The sequence below is a fragment of the Leucopleurus acutus genome, assembly GCF_964270905.1.
Source record: "Leucopleurus acutus genome assembly, chromosome: 18".
NCBI classification, from domain to species: Eukaryota; Metazoa; Chordata; class Mammalia; order Artiodactyla; family Delphinidae; genus Leucopleurus; species Leucopleurus acutus.
This window is the reverse complement of record NC_139160.1, coordinates 8,151,127-8,165,452: the sequence shown is the minus strand read 5'-3', so window position 1 is coordinate 8,165,452 and position 14,326 is coordinate 8,151,127. Positions and strand designations below refer to the sequence as shown.

The 14,326-nt window shown below is 37.7% G+C and overlaps 1 protein-coding gene across 2 annotated transcripts in view; it reads right to left on the bottom strand.

Moving 5' to 3' along the window:
• The window catches only part of RXFP2 (relaxin family peptide receptor 2), a gene marked incomplete at both ends in the record, with an annotated part of 61,424 nt that extends 49,620 nt beyond the window's left edge, over positions 1-11,804 (bottom strand). For both annotated transcript variants that reach the window (XM_082859738.1, XM_082859739.1), the window contains one exon: positions 11,762-11,804. In XM_082859738.1, coding sequence (XP_082715864.1) covers positions 11,762-11,804 — 43 coding nt within the window. The remainder of the gene's footprint in view (positions 1-11,761) is intronic.
• Between the last annotated feature and the right edge of the window lie 2,522 nt (positions 11,805-14,326).

Below are 14,326 nucleotides of genomic sequence, written 5' to 3'. Positions count from 1 at the left end.
GAGAATCGACGGAGGTGATCAAGACCCTCTCTGTTTTCTCTGATTCTCTGCCAGTGCTTGTCCTGTATGAAGCTGAAGAAAGTCATTATCATCTCAGCCTGGTTTTCTGGCTGAGACTCTCTCCATAGCCCTGCCAGGGATGAAGGTCCCACCACCCACAGGGAGCCCAGAGGAACGTGGCCAGTGAGGCCATTTCCCAGCGTGCACTGCTCCTAGTGGAGTTTAATCCAGTTCGGATGCAGGGGAGCCTCTGCCATTTACTCTAAAGAGCCAGTTACTGTAGCACAGGAAGAAACATTCATTTAACATCTAGGAAATTTTAGCTGAGTGCGTACTACGTGCTACCTCAACAAGGCAGACAATGTCCATTCTCACCTGGAGCTCAGGTGGCAGGATCTCCAAGAGGAGCAGCAGCGCTACTCAGTGAAGCAAAGGTGAACCAGTTCATTCGCTGAATCCACCTACTGGACGCCCCCCTCCTTCTGGGAAGAGTCTGAGCACCACTAAAACCTCACCTTTCTAGGGCACCCAATTCATTATTTGTTTGAAGGAAACTAGTAAAGTCTGCCTTAAAAAGTGGTTATGTTAAGGTGAATGGAGAGAAATTACCCTCTTGGTGGTTGTTTTTTGAAGTTAGAAATCTTGTCCCTTTATGCTACTGTTCAGTCCTCCCAGCTCTGACAATATTGTGTGGCCATATCAGTCAGTATGTGTAGAATTCAGATCCAGTTGCATGCACACATTTACCCCAACTTCTTCCCATTTCAAGGATTCCTACCTTAACTGAGTTTCTCTAAGTCCCTATTTTCTGTAGTGTTCTTCTTTGACTGGTGAATGTCCTTCAGGATCCTACGCACAGAGTTTCTGCAGAAACCATCCCCCCATCTCCCTCTTCAGACTATTGCCCAAAGTTTGGACAGATTTGGGGAAATGATGCTTAACTATGTGGGACAGAGTATAGGTTCAATATGTGTTGATTTAAATAGGAGAAAACCAGAATTTCAAATTGCCAACATCATCCTCACCAGGGATGGACTTCCATCCTATATCCCCCTTGGCTGGGTGCTTTTATGTGTGGGTCACAAACTGAACACCATGGTTCTTGGTGGGGTCTAAGGTATACGCAGGCACAAGAAAGATTTCTCTTCCCAAAACATCTCTTCTACTGACCAGTAAACTGCTTAAGCTTCATTTTAAGGGATGCATTCTTTTAGGTTCATATCTTGTCTTTTAGTATTTAAATTCCTATCTTGTTCTGCGTGAGTTTGAGAGACTGGCTTCTTCCTAAAATCTGCCTGTGTACAATGAACTCAGAGAATGAACACTGGTGGTGGATGAAGGGAAGAAGAACATGGAAAGGGTGATTATGAAAGAGACAGGGTGACACCTGACAGAAACTGGGCAAGGGAAATGTGCAGAGGAGAGAAGATGATAGCTTTTTCCCTTCACGGCTCTCTCTTCCAATTCCTCTCTGAGTGGTTGACTGCTGTCTCTAGGGACTTTCACTGGCTGTTCTTCTTGGTGGTAATTCTCTCAAATTCTAGTCAAATCAACTTACATATTACCTGTATCCTAGGCTGCTGCATATGACTGGGCAGGATGTACCTCGCACAAGTACGGGGCACTGTTCACACAGCTGCTAGTGTTGAGCTGTGTGGAAGCCACACAGTACAAGGCTGAGGCCCTGGGTGCTTCTTTTATGATGCACAAAGGTTGATGGGCTCCCTTCCTGCCCATGGGAAAGCCTCGCATCTCTGTTCTATATTCCACTTCATCTCCTCTTCTCAGAATCTCTCTCCATTATCTCCTTTCTCTCCTGTATTTCCAATATTCCTGTCTTTCCACTGGTTTTTCTGTTCACACTAATCTTATTCAATCATCTCCCATCTTCAAAACAAACAAATCAATCAACCAACTAACCAGTCAAGCAAGCAAGCAACTAACCAACCAACTAACCAACCCAAATCCTATTCTAGTCACACTGGAACTGAGACACCCTTCTCTCTTCAAAGTTAAATTTCTCAGAAAGATCATACTAGCCACTGTTTCCACTTCCTCACCACCCTTTCTTCAGTTCCCAGCATTCAGTGCTGCTCCACTGAAATCCTTCCCACTGGAATCACTATGTACTCTTTGTTACTAACACGAGACATATTTTATAGTCTTCATTTTACCTAGTTCTCTGCAGCGTTTCACACGGCCAACCACAGTCACCCGGATGAAACCTTTTCTCCCTTGGCTTTGTGATGTCTCACTGCCCTGGTTTACTTCCTTCTTCTCCACACTCTCTAATGGCCCTGTCTCTATTCCCACCCATCTCCTTAATGCATTGGCTCCTTTTTTCTTTGTCAAAATCCTGAATGTCACTGATATGCATTGGGTCAGAATCAAATCAATTAGAGAATTTAGAGGGACCTGCAAAGAGTTTCTAGTATTTTAGTATGTCAAACAAGAACATTAAAAAAACCTAAATTACCATCATTATAATAATAAGAAAAACGGTATTTTATTGCTAAAAATTTGAGAGAATATATGCACAGAAGAAAAGACAATCCTTTGAAAGGAATACATTTAGCTTTACCAAAAAACCAACTTATTTTTGCTCACGGACTGGTGAAACTTTCATTCCTGACAGCAGTGGCCTGGAACACAGTGTCTGGAACTATGTGTGAGAAAACCAAATCTGGCAATGTTGACCGGAATTCTTCAGGGCAGTTAGCCCTCTGTTCTGTAACTCACAAATATTTTCTCCCAGTTTGTCACTTGTCTTTAACTTTGCTTACAACAGAAGCTCCAGAGAGGAAACGATCTGATCCTGACTTTAAAATAACTATGCAAACTAAAAACAGAAAACATTCTATTTTTAGAATATTCTATATAAAATATTTAAATATTCTATAATAAAACCCCATAGCATATAATATACTTAATGGTAACTTTCTGAAGACATTTAGTTTGAGGTTGGGATCAGGGCATGGATGTCCATCATTACTACATCTTTTCAAGGCTGTCGTGGAGGACTTAGCAAATGTAGGCAAGGCAAGCAAATCAATCATATACAAGTTGCGAGAAATAAAACTGTCATTATTCATGAATGATATGAGTGTGAACATAAAAAATCCAAAATAATAAATTATTAGTGCTAGAGAGTTTATCAAGGTTTCTGTAAAATCAATTTAATTTCTATATATCATCTACAAACAATTAGAAAGTGAAATGTTTAAAAAATACTTTTACTATAGCATCAACTGTGTCATATTTAGGAATACATCGAACAAAAGCCTGCAAGACATTTATGTAAAGTATATAAAATTACTGATAGACATTAAAGACCTAAATAAATGAAGTTAATTCTCTCAAACTGGGGAATTCCCTGGGGGTCCAATGGTAAAGAATCCGCCTTCCAATGCAGGGGATGCGGGTTCGATCCCTGGTCGGGAAACTAAGATCCCACATGCCACCGGGGCAACTAAGCCCGCGTGCCACAACTATTGAGCTCGTGTGCCTCAATGAGACAGCCGTGTGCCGCAAACTACAGAGCCTATGTGCCCTGGAGTCCACGTGCCACGACTAGAGAGAACATCTGCACGCCACTACTAGAGAGAAGCCCAAGCGCCACAACGAAGATCCCATGTGCCGCAACTAAGACCCGACATGGCCAAAAAAATAAAGAAAATAAATAAATAAAAATAAATAAATATTTTTTTTAAAAAACAGCCTTATATATATATAATTGAAAAGCTGACATTAAAAAGAAAAAGACCTAAATAAATGGAGTTAATTCTTTTCTCAAATTGATCTATGGGTTCACAGCAATTCCAATAAGAATCCAGGAGTGTACGTGTATATATATGTATGTGTGCGTAGAAACGGATAAGCTGTTTCTCCAAGGCATATGGTGACGATAAAGGACAGGAAGGAACACAAGGTGAGAGAACTGTTTACCTGTATATCAGGACTTATGATAATGATACAATAATTCAGAAAGTTCAGAAAAATACAGATACACACGGACATTTGATTTAGGACCAAGTGGCACTGCAGAGCAGTACTGGGAGTTAGTCACCTCTAAGTAGATTATGGATCTAAAGATTAAAGGTGAAACAATGGAGTTTCTGGAAGATAATATAGGAGAAAAAACTTATCACTTTAGGGTAGGATTTTAAGGGAAATAAAAAACAAAATATGAAAGCATTAATCATAAAAGATAGCTAAATTAGACTATATTAAAATTCAGAACTTCTGTTAACCCAAAAATAAAAATAAAACAAAGTCACCATTAAGAATATGTAGAGGCTGGGCTTCCCTGGTGGCACAGTGGTTGAGAGTCCGCCTGCCGATGCAGGGGACACAGGTTCGTGGCCCAGTCCGGGAAGATCCTACATGCCGCGGAGCTGCTGGGCCCGTGAGCCATGGCTGCTGAGCCTGCGCGTCTGGAGCCTGTGCTCCGCAACGGGAGAGGCCACAACCGTGAGAGGCCCGTGTACCGCAAAAAAAGAAAGAAATGCATGCACATGTGCACCAAGAGACTCAGACAGACAGCAATATTCACAGAAACATTACTTATAATAGCCCCAAACTGGAAACAATACAAACGTCCTTGAAAAAAATAAGGTGGATAAAAATTGTGGTATATTTATCAATGGTATACTATATAATATTGAAAATGAAAAGTCATTCAAAGTGATTTCAGATCAAGCATAGCCAGTGAGCAGTTCTCCTTTACTCTTTTTTTTTTTTTAACATCTTTATTGGAGTATAATTGCTTTACAATGGTGTGTTAGTTTCTGCTTTATGACAAAGTGAATCAGCTATACATATACATATATCCCCATAACTCCTCCCTCTTGAGTCTCCCTCCCACCCTCCCTACCTCACTCCTCTACGTGGACACAAAGCACTGAGCTGATCTCCCTGTGCTATGTGGCTGCTTCCCACTAGCTATCTATTTTACATTTGGTAATGTATATATGTCCATGCCACTCTCTAACTTCGTCCCAGTATACCCTTCCCATACCCTGTGTCCTCAAGTCCATTCTCTACATCTGCGTCTTTATTCCTGTCCTGCCCCTAGGTTCATCAGAACCTTTTTTTTTTTTTTTAGATTCCATATATATGTGTTAGCATACGGTATTTGTTTTTCTCTTTCTGACTTACTTCACTCTATATGACAGACTCTAGGTCCATCCACCTCACTACAAATGACTCAATTTCATTTCCTTTTATGGCTGAGTAATATTACATTGTATATATGTGCCACATCTTCTTTATCCATTCATCTGTCGATGGACACTTAGATTGCTTCCGTGTCCTGGCTATTGTAAATAGAGCTGCAATGAACATTCTGGTACATGACTCTTTTTGAATTATGGTTTTCTCAGCGTATATACCCAGTAGTGGGATTGCTGGGTCGTATGGTAGTTCTAGTTTTAGTTTTTTAAGGAACCTCCATCCTGTTCTCCACAGTGGCTGTATCAATTTACATTCCCACCAACAGTGCAAGAGGGTTCCCTTTTCTCCACACCCTCTCCAACATTGTTTCTAGACTTTTTGATGACGGCCATTCTGACTGGTGTGAGGTGATACCTCATTGTAGTTTTGATTTGCATTTCTCTAATGATTAGTGATGTTGAGCATCCTTTCATGTGTTTGTTGGCAATCTGTATATCTTCTCTGGAGAAATGTCTATTTAGGTCTTCTGCCCATTTTGGGATTGGGTTGTTTGTTTTTTTTGATATTGAGCTGCATGAGCTGCTTGTAAATTTTGGAGATTAATCGTTTGTCAGTTGCTTCATTTGCAAATATTTTCTCCCATTCTGAGGGCTGTATTTTCGTCGTTTGTTTTCCTTTGCTGTGCAAAAGCTTTGAAGTTTCATTAGGTCCCATATTGTCTATTTTTGTTTTTACTTCCATTTCTCTAGGAGGTGGGTCAAAAAGGATCTTGTTGTGATTTATGTCATAGAGGGTTCTACCTATGTTTTCCTCTAAGAGATTTATAGTGTCTGGCCTTACATTTAGGTCTTTAATCCATTTTGAGTTTATTTTTGTGTATGGTGTTAGGTACTGTTCTAATTTCATTCTTTTACATGTAGCTGTCCAGTTTTCCCAGCACCACTTACTGAAGAGGCTGTCTTTTCTCCATTGTATATTCTTGCCTCCTTTGTCAAAAACAAGGTGACCATATGTGCGTGGGTTTATCTCTGGGCTTTCTATCCTGTTCCATTGATTTATATTTCTGTTTTTGTGCCAGTACCATACTGTCTTGGTTATGGTAGCTTTGTAATATAGTCTGAAGTCTGGGAGTCTGATGCCTCCAGCTCTGTTTTTCTTTCTCAAGATTGCTTTGGCTATTCGGGGTCTTTTGTGTTTCCATACAAATTGTGAAATTTTTTGTTCTAGTTCTGTGAAAAATGCCAGTGGTAGTTTGATAGGGATTGCATTGAATCTGTAGATTGCTTTGGGTAGTAGTCATTTTCACAATGTTGATTCTTCCAATCCAAGAACATGCTATATCTCTCCATCTGTTTGTATCATCTTTAATTTCTTGTGTACTCAGCAAAACCATTGTGTCGTTGGTTTACTAATTTCTTATTTCTTAAGGAGGGAGTGTTAATTAGCAACAAGACTACTTTATACCTAAACTTGTGTATTAATTATACTTTTTTGAATTTTACTGTCTACTGAGTCAGTATATTGATCATTAGATCAGCTATTCCCTTGCTGAATACTTAATTTGTCCTTATAACCCCCAAAAGTGAAAAAATAAGACTTTTCAGGTAGTATTAACATGTCAAATAATCCAAGTGAATCCAATTAACAATCCTGGTATGCACAAAGAGTATAACAAGGAATTAGCATCCCTTACAGAAAAAAAAGCCTACTCATATTTTTGATGTGCTAAGTGCAATTAACAGTGCTTCCAGAGGTGTGACCTATGGGGTAGATTCATCAGACCACCTAGAATGCTTCTTAAATGTACAGAGTCCCACACCCCACCCTAGACTTGTCAGATCTATGGGGGGGTTAGAGTCCTAGAATCTATTTCTTTACCATCATCACAAGTGATTCTTAGCAATTCAGTAATTGCACCTATGTTTGGCTATGGCTGAGAGGTTCTCTGGTCTGCTGAAGGTCAAAGGCTTCAGAGGATCAGGGCTGTGACTTGAACACAGGTTGGCTCACCCCTAAATCTAGCATCCCTGCCACTCTGCTGCCTCTCCTATCCTAACCCCTTCATGATTTCAAATCTCTGGTGTGTATGCCCTTTCATGTCCAGTCTCTGATTAAGCAAAATCTGAAGAATTAAAAACTACCTTCTTTTCTGAGCTTTGGGTCAAAGATGATCTATTGTGAGCAAATCCTAAATATGCTTCCCACAACATTTACTTTTCCAAAGATAGAGAAGACTGTTACTATGTTTTTTCACTGAAATATTCAGTTTATTGAAGAGAGAATCTCCACAGAACGTGAACAGAGAAAAAGCTGCTGTTGTGAGAGGAGCTAAGCCCACTTGGTTGACAGGAGCCTAGACTGGATGAGCAGTTAGATCTGGCTCCCATGCCTGTTTGAGAAAGTGGCTGAATGCAGCCTGACCAGCAGAGGCTGGGACCTACATGAAGCTACCTGCTGGGACAGAGCCCCTAACAATGCATGGGGGATGAAATGCCTCTGCTGACCACCTGAGGTTGTGATTTGAATATTGCCCCTTGCCCATGGCCAGTAGGGAAAGCAGTGGTGGTATCTCTGCAAACTGAGCATGAGATTTGGAACTGGATCACCCACAAGGTAAAATCCCTGAGATACTCATCAACTATGGCTCAGAACTGAACACTCCAGTGGACTCTGTTGAGGCAATTCTGAGACCACTCATAGGGAGACATGTGCAGGAGAAAAACCCCTCCAACTTCATGAAAATGTCCAGGCCTCCAAAAAAGAAAGAATTCACACCTGGGGAACTGGGAGATAACATTATCTTCCCCTTATCAAACATATTCTATTAACACAGAACTTCCCTGGGCAAAAAAAAAGCGATATACCACTGATGAGAACAATATTTATTGCAACCTTAGTTTTTTTCTATACACACACAATATCTAGAATTATAGGGATGAAGAATTGATGCATGCGAACAAAGCACTTAAAAATGTTTCCTCTAATTCCACTATGATTTCTTTTTAATTAATTAATTAATTTTTGGTTGCGCTGGATCTTCATTGCTGTGCATGTGCTTTTTCTAGTTGTGGCGAGCAGGGGCCACCCCTCGTTGCAGTGCACGGGCTTCTTATTGCAGTGGCTTCTCCTGTTGCGGAGCATGGGCTCTAGGTGCACAGGCTTCATTAGTTGTGGTGCGTGGGCTCAGTACTTGTGGCACACGGGCTCTAGAGCGTAGGCTCAGGAGTTGTGCCGCACGGGCTTAGTTGCTCCGTGGCATGTGGGCTCTTCCCCGAACAGGGCTCGCACCCGTGTCCTCCGCACTGGCAGGCGGACTCTCAACCACTGCGCCACCAGGGACGCCCTCCACTATGATTTCTTATATAAACCAAGCACATTCATTTTGCCAGATGAATGGTAAGCGACATTTTTACCAAACAAGGAAACCAAGCTGTTTTGGTTCTCAAACATATATATACTCCTAAAAAGTCTGTGCATTTATCATCATATAACTATGTACACAAAAACTATTCTTAGTTAATTGAATTTTATTCAAGCCACAACTTCTTAGGACGAATGTGCCATTTTTCAACGTCAGCTTATTTGAAGCAACATCCCCATTTTCGTCTTTAAAATTCAGGTGACAGCCAATTTTGTCACTTCAAGTGAGAGTCCTTAAAAATCTTTTATTGCATCTGGTCACATTCATTCAGAGTAAGATGAACAAATGAATAAACATCTGTTGTGAGATGTATTTAGTTAGTGCCTTTAGAGATAACTTATCTCAAATGGCCTTAACTTCTGGGTTTCTGATACTTTTCCTCTTCCCTCACAGCAGGCTCCATTCAGCCCTGAAGCAGGTGAGTTTCTTTTTCATTAGTGGTGCTGCTGTGGCCTCTCAGTATGACTGTCCTGCAATATAATTGATTTTCACAGCTATCGGCAGCATGGACATAATTGTGTGAAATTAAAATTTAGTTCAAAAACGTTTTCTTAAGTCACAGCATCCAAGTCGAACGGACATTACTGAGAAAGGACCAAGACGAGATTTGAACTAGTCCATTAGGGGGCAGGCAAATGCTGTTCACGCCCAAATGCTGCTCTAGCCCTGCTTTTGATGACTACCTTTTCAAGGTTAGCAAATTATTTGAATAAGTAGTAACTGGTAGTTATCCAGTAGCATTCTCAATACTTCATGCTTTCAGTTTCCCATATAAGCCCACGTTTTCTGGTTTGCAATATTGTTCATAATTAGTCCATAAAAAACTTTTTTTTGGAGGGAGTTTGAAGCTGGTTAACAAGGATACCCAGTGCATAAATGGATGACAAAATACATGAAAAAAGTGATAATGAGACATGTTATCTTTACTTATCAATTAATGTCTGTAGCTTAAGATGGTTGTATCATTTATTCATTAGGCATGCAAGGGTGATCATGGCCAGAAGAGAAAAGACAATCATATAATTGTTAACTTTTCCCTTTGTTTAGATCTGGTCTAAGAATCTATCACAAATATTCATTTAAATTTAAAAAGCAATTTTTACTCTTACATAATTCTAAATGACTTTTCTTTGTTTATGATAAAGAGCCTTACTGCTTTAACTGTATAATTTTAACTGCTTTAACTAATTTAACTCTAATTTTATTGTGAAAAAGAAAAAAATTTTGTTAATATATATAGCAAATTATTATTTTTATAAGTAGGAATAAGATACCAAAGCATTGGTTAACATATCTAACTTTGAAAATAAATGATTTTAAATATAAATTATCAATTGAAAATAATATAAAATTAGAAAGTAAAAATTTCCAGGGAATTACAATCAAATATCAGATTGATACTATGGATTTTAAATATGACATTTACTTAGAAATAAAAAAAAAATCATGTTTAAAATTTCTTTCCTTCTTTTTTTTTTTTTTTTTTTTTTTTTTTGCCGTACGCGGGCCTCTCACTCTTGTGGCCTCTCCCGTTGCGGCGCACAGGCTCCGGACACGCAGGCTCAGCGGCCATGGCTCGGCCATGGCTCACGGACCCAGCCGCTCCGCGGCATGTGGGATCTTCCCAGACCGAGGCAGGAACCCGTGTCCCCTGCATCAGCAGGCAGACTCTCAACCACTGCGCCACCAGGGAAGCCCTCTTTTCTTCTTTTTTTTAAAGAACACCATTACTTTGTGGTAAATCTTGAAACATTATTTTAGTAATAGATATTTTTCTTCTCATAAAGATTTTGTTTTTCTAAGGCAAATCAATTAGATGCATTACCATAAGCAAAAGTAGTTAAAACTGGTTAACTATAGTTACAGTCTTGTACATTAAAGAATTTTTTAAGGGCATAGATAACCTCTATGAAATGTGTTGAATCCAAGAACCTATTTTGTAACTGTCTATCCTTAAAAATCATAAAGAAGTGAATATTATAAATGTGCATAGGGCATTAACTTCTGAGGGAAGAAGACCTTATATCAAGAGTAGACTGCTTTCTACAACTGTATTACCTGCAAAATGAGTTCATAGATTGTTTCTCCTTAGATAACACTTAAGTTTTCATGTAAGAAAGATTAAAATATAAGACAAAAATCATGTTACATGTATTAAAATATTTTTAAAATAATTTGCAACAAAGTTTTAGTATTTCAAATTCAAACAAATTTAAATATTAAAAAATCTTTTATCTGTTAGAAGTTCTTAAATGACTGCTCATAAATACTGCATTTTATTTCAATATTTAAAATATTCAGTTGACTTCATTTAATAAAATTAAACATTTTAAAAACCTAAAACGAATTTCTCAGAAAAGAAAAATAATTTTGAATTCTAACTTTAGTCTCAGAGGTTTATCAAAAGTCTTTAAGCAAGACTATGAACTTAAATACATTTTAAAATAATAATAATAAACCCAACATGCCTTGGGTATGATGAATAGATGTGGACACGCTCATAACAAAACAAGTCTATATTTTTCTTTAAAACCAGGGGAAGATTAAATTTTATTTTATTTTTTCAGCTTTACAATAAAAATACTGCCAACCTGAAAATGAGCAGTTTGGCTAAAATGAAAAGTTTAAAAATAAAAAACAGAAAATAGAATTATCTGAATAGGCAACTTTTGTCCATTTTTAATTATTTTATTTTCCATAGGTTTGCTCTTAGGGAGAGATACTGATTTTTAGATTTGCCTTCGGCTTTGCAGTTCCCAGTTTAACTATGTTAACAATGAAACACGGCAACTAACAATTATATAAGATTTATGAACAGATTTCAACAGGTTGAAATTTCCTAAGGCAAAATTTTAAGTTATTAATTGTCATACATTTTTTCAAATACTAAAAAAAATTTCTCCATTATAACTGATTTCTTCAACATTGTTTTTTAAAGCTATCTTATTACAATTTTAACAACATTTAAAGGCAAGTTTCCATGAAAAATTTGTTGCATCTAGAAATTGCTAGGATGGGACTATAGGCAACTAGTGATAATGACAATGCAAACTGGATGTCTGTTTATCAAACACTGCAATGAGTGTATTAAAAATATGATAGAACCAAGTAGAAGTATTCTGTTCTTTTGGAATTGCACTCATTCAAGCAAGAAAGCAGTAGCCTTACCTTTGACATCCATCAGAATGATGAAATGAAGTAGAAGGAACATTGCAATCAATCTGCGGCTGAAGAGACGCTTAATACCAGAAAAATAACAACGAGTTCACAGCAATTGAGTTATTAGATGTATGCTCCTTAACCTCAGAAGGAGTTCTGATATAGTAACTTCAGTGCCTCCCCTGTGTCTGAGCATGCTCAACAGCTAGAACTTTACTGGCACGGGAGGAGATGGTCTTTGTCACTATGCAGCCTATCTTTTTCATTCTTTCTTTTTTGGTTTCATTTTATTTTAAATCTACAGTTGTATTCTGGGTCATTAATTTATTATAGTATGCACAGAGAGACATATATAAGACTCTGGTATTATTAGATAAGAAACATTTTTTAAAATCACTCTAAAAATATGTTCCCCTTAGAGCATGTAGTACAATTTGCTCTTAATTTAAATCCAAACGTATACAGAAATTCTCAAATAGAAAGGGATATAGATTTACACTGAAAAGGTGACGAAACTTTTTGCAAGCGTATTTTTCATGCAATAAAAAAGTGACAAAAAAACTACTCACTGGCAAATACGTGAAGAACTCCTACTTCCATTCAAATGCACTTAAATGCTTTCAAATGACATACAGAAAGTAATAACTAAAATATACGGCCCTGTGTTTAATAGTTACTTATTGTAAGACATTCACACAATTTTTTTTTTTTTTTTTTTTTGTGGTACGCAAGCCTCTCACTGTTGTGGCCTCTCCCGTTGCGGAGCACAGGCTCCGGACGCACAGGCTCAGCGGCCATGGCTCATGGGCCCAGCTGCTCAGCGGCATGTGGGATCTTCCTGGACCGGGGCACGAACCCGTGTCCCCTGCATCGGCAGGTGGACTCTCAACCACTGCGCCACCAGGGAAGCCCTCACACAATATTTTAAACTTCATTTACTTCCTCTATAATCATATTCTTTTTTTAAAATGGATAATTTTATTCTTGCTTTCAATCCCATGTTGCATACCTATTAGAAAATATTAATTATAATTCAGTTCTTACATCCTGAAAGCAGCTTTTAAAACAGCATAGTTAGTGCAAGTTAAAGTATAGAAAGGGACTTTGGTTGTAGGATTCAGTTGATCCTAGTGTAATGATAAAGAGTCTACAAAAGGACATTGTAGAATTTTGTTGTCTATGAAATTCTGAGAAATGTCTATGTAGACATATGAAACATTTTGTAGTTCTGATTTGGACATAGGATTTTGTAAGGGAATGATACAGGTTCTCTTATATGTTGTTATTAATCATAGCAGCACTGAAAAACTATCCTGTGACAAATGGCTATTGTCATCACAAATCATAAGAGATGGGGTTTTCATTGCTCTTTCTTTCATTCCAGCCTTTGATAGAATAAAGATTCAAAGGGAATTTCAAATAGAAAATATTTTATTTATCACATAATGTAGTTAGTTCTTTTCTCTTTTAAGAAGTGAGCTAAATTCCCTAAGACTTTTTCCAGATACATTTAGATGTGTTCTCATCTTATTTTTCAAACCAAAAGAGAAAGCAACAAAGAAAATAAAGGAAAAACAATGAAAAGAAGTATTTCAAGGTTTTTTCTTATATTTCAAGCACCTTTTTTTCTTCATTAGCCTCGAGGTCTTTTTGGATAAAATTTGCCTTAGTTCATGTAAAAAAAATTCAGAGTGATCAGTTTTTCTTACATTTTGTGTTCTACTAACAAGATGATGGGTGCTAGTTTCTGGTACTGAAACTTTAAGCATGAATTTTTAAGTGCAATTAAATACCATGAATTGCCCATCACAAGTTTATTTGAAGTTTAAATATATACTCCATGAAAACACAATTTTTGGAGAAAGAAGAAATGTCAAGATTTCAAAGAACTTAATTTCGATTTCTTCGTGAATATTAAGCCTTAGAAATAGATTTAAATTGTTAAAAAGTTGAATCACCATCCCTTTGTGTTAAGCTTTTCAAAGTTAATCTTTGAAATATTAACATAAAAAATTCAGAACTCCATAATTATAAATAATAGTTAAGAACATGTTAGGCTCATTCATTACTGGTTTCTAAAGACGGAGAGTGCAAGTACTGAAACGTGTTTCATTTAATACGTTTTAACTTTGATTTACTTAGTATGAGTATCCAGCATTTGAACTGAAGCCCAAATGGTTAAAAGGTACACAAGGATATAATATATGTGTTTAAATAAGGGTGAATGGATTTACTCTTTCCTTGGAGACACAGTTGGTAAGGAAGCTCCAGAGAGGGCTTCATGCAGAGCTGAGAGGAAGACTTGTACAAACTGATTCATCCCTGGGTATTAACTTCAAATTTGCACAAGTGTATTTTATTGATCCTTGCCTGAATCAGTTTATTCCTTCATTCCAATCTCCTGTGGGTAGCACTCATATTTTTGGCAATAACAGTATAAAAGCTCATATTAATATAGTATTTAATAAATAGCATAATTCAATAGAATTCTCGCTAATTCAAGGGAATTTATTTACTGAAATGACTAATTACCTAGTTTAATAGTGGGGGGGCGGGGTTGGCAGAGAGGTAGGG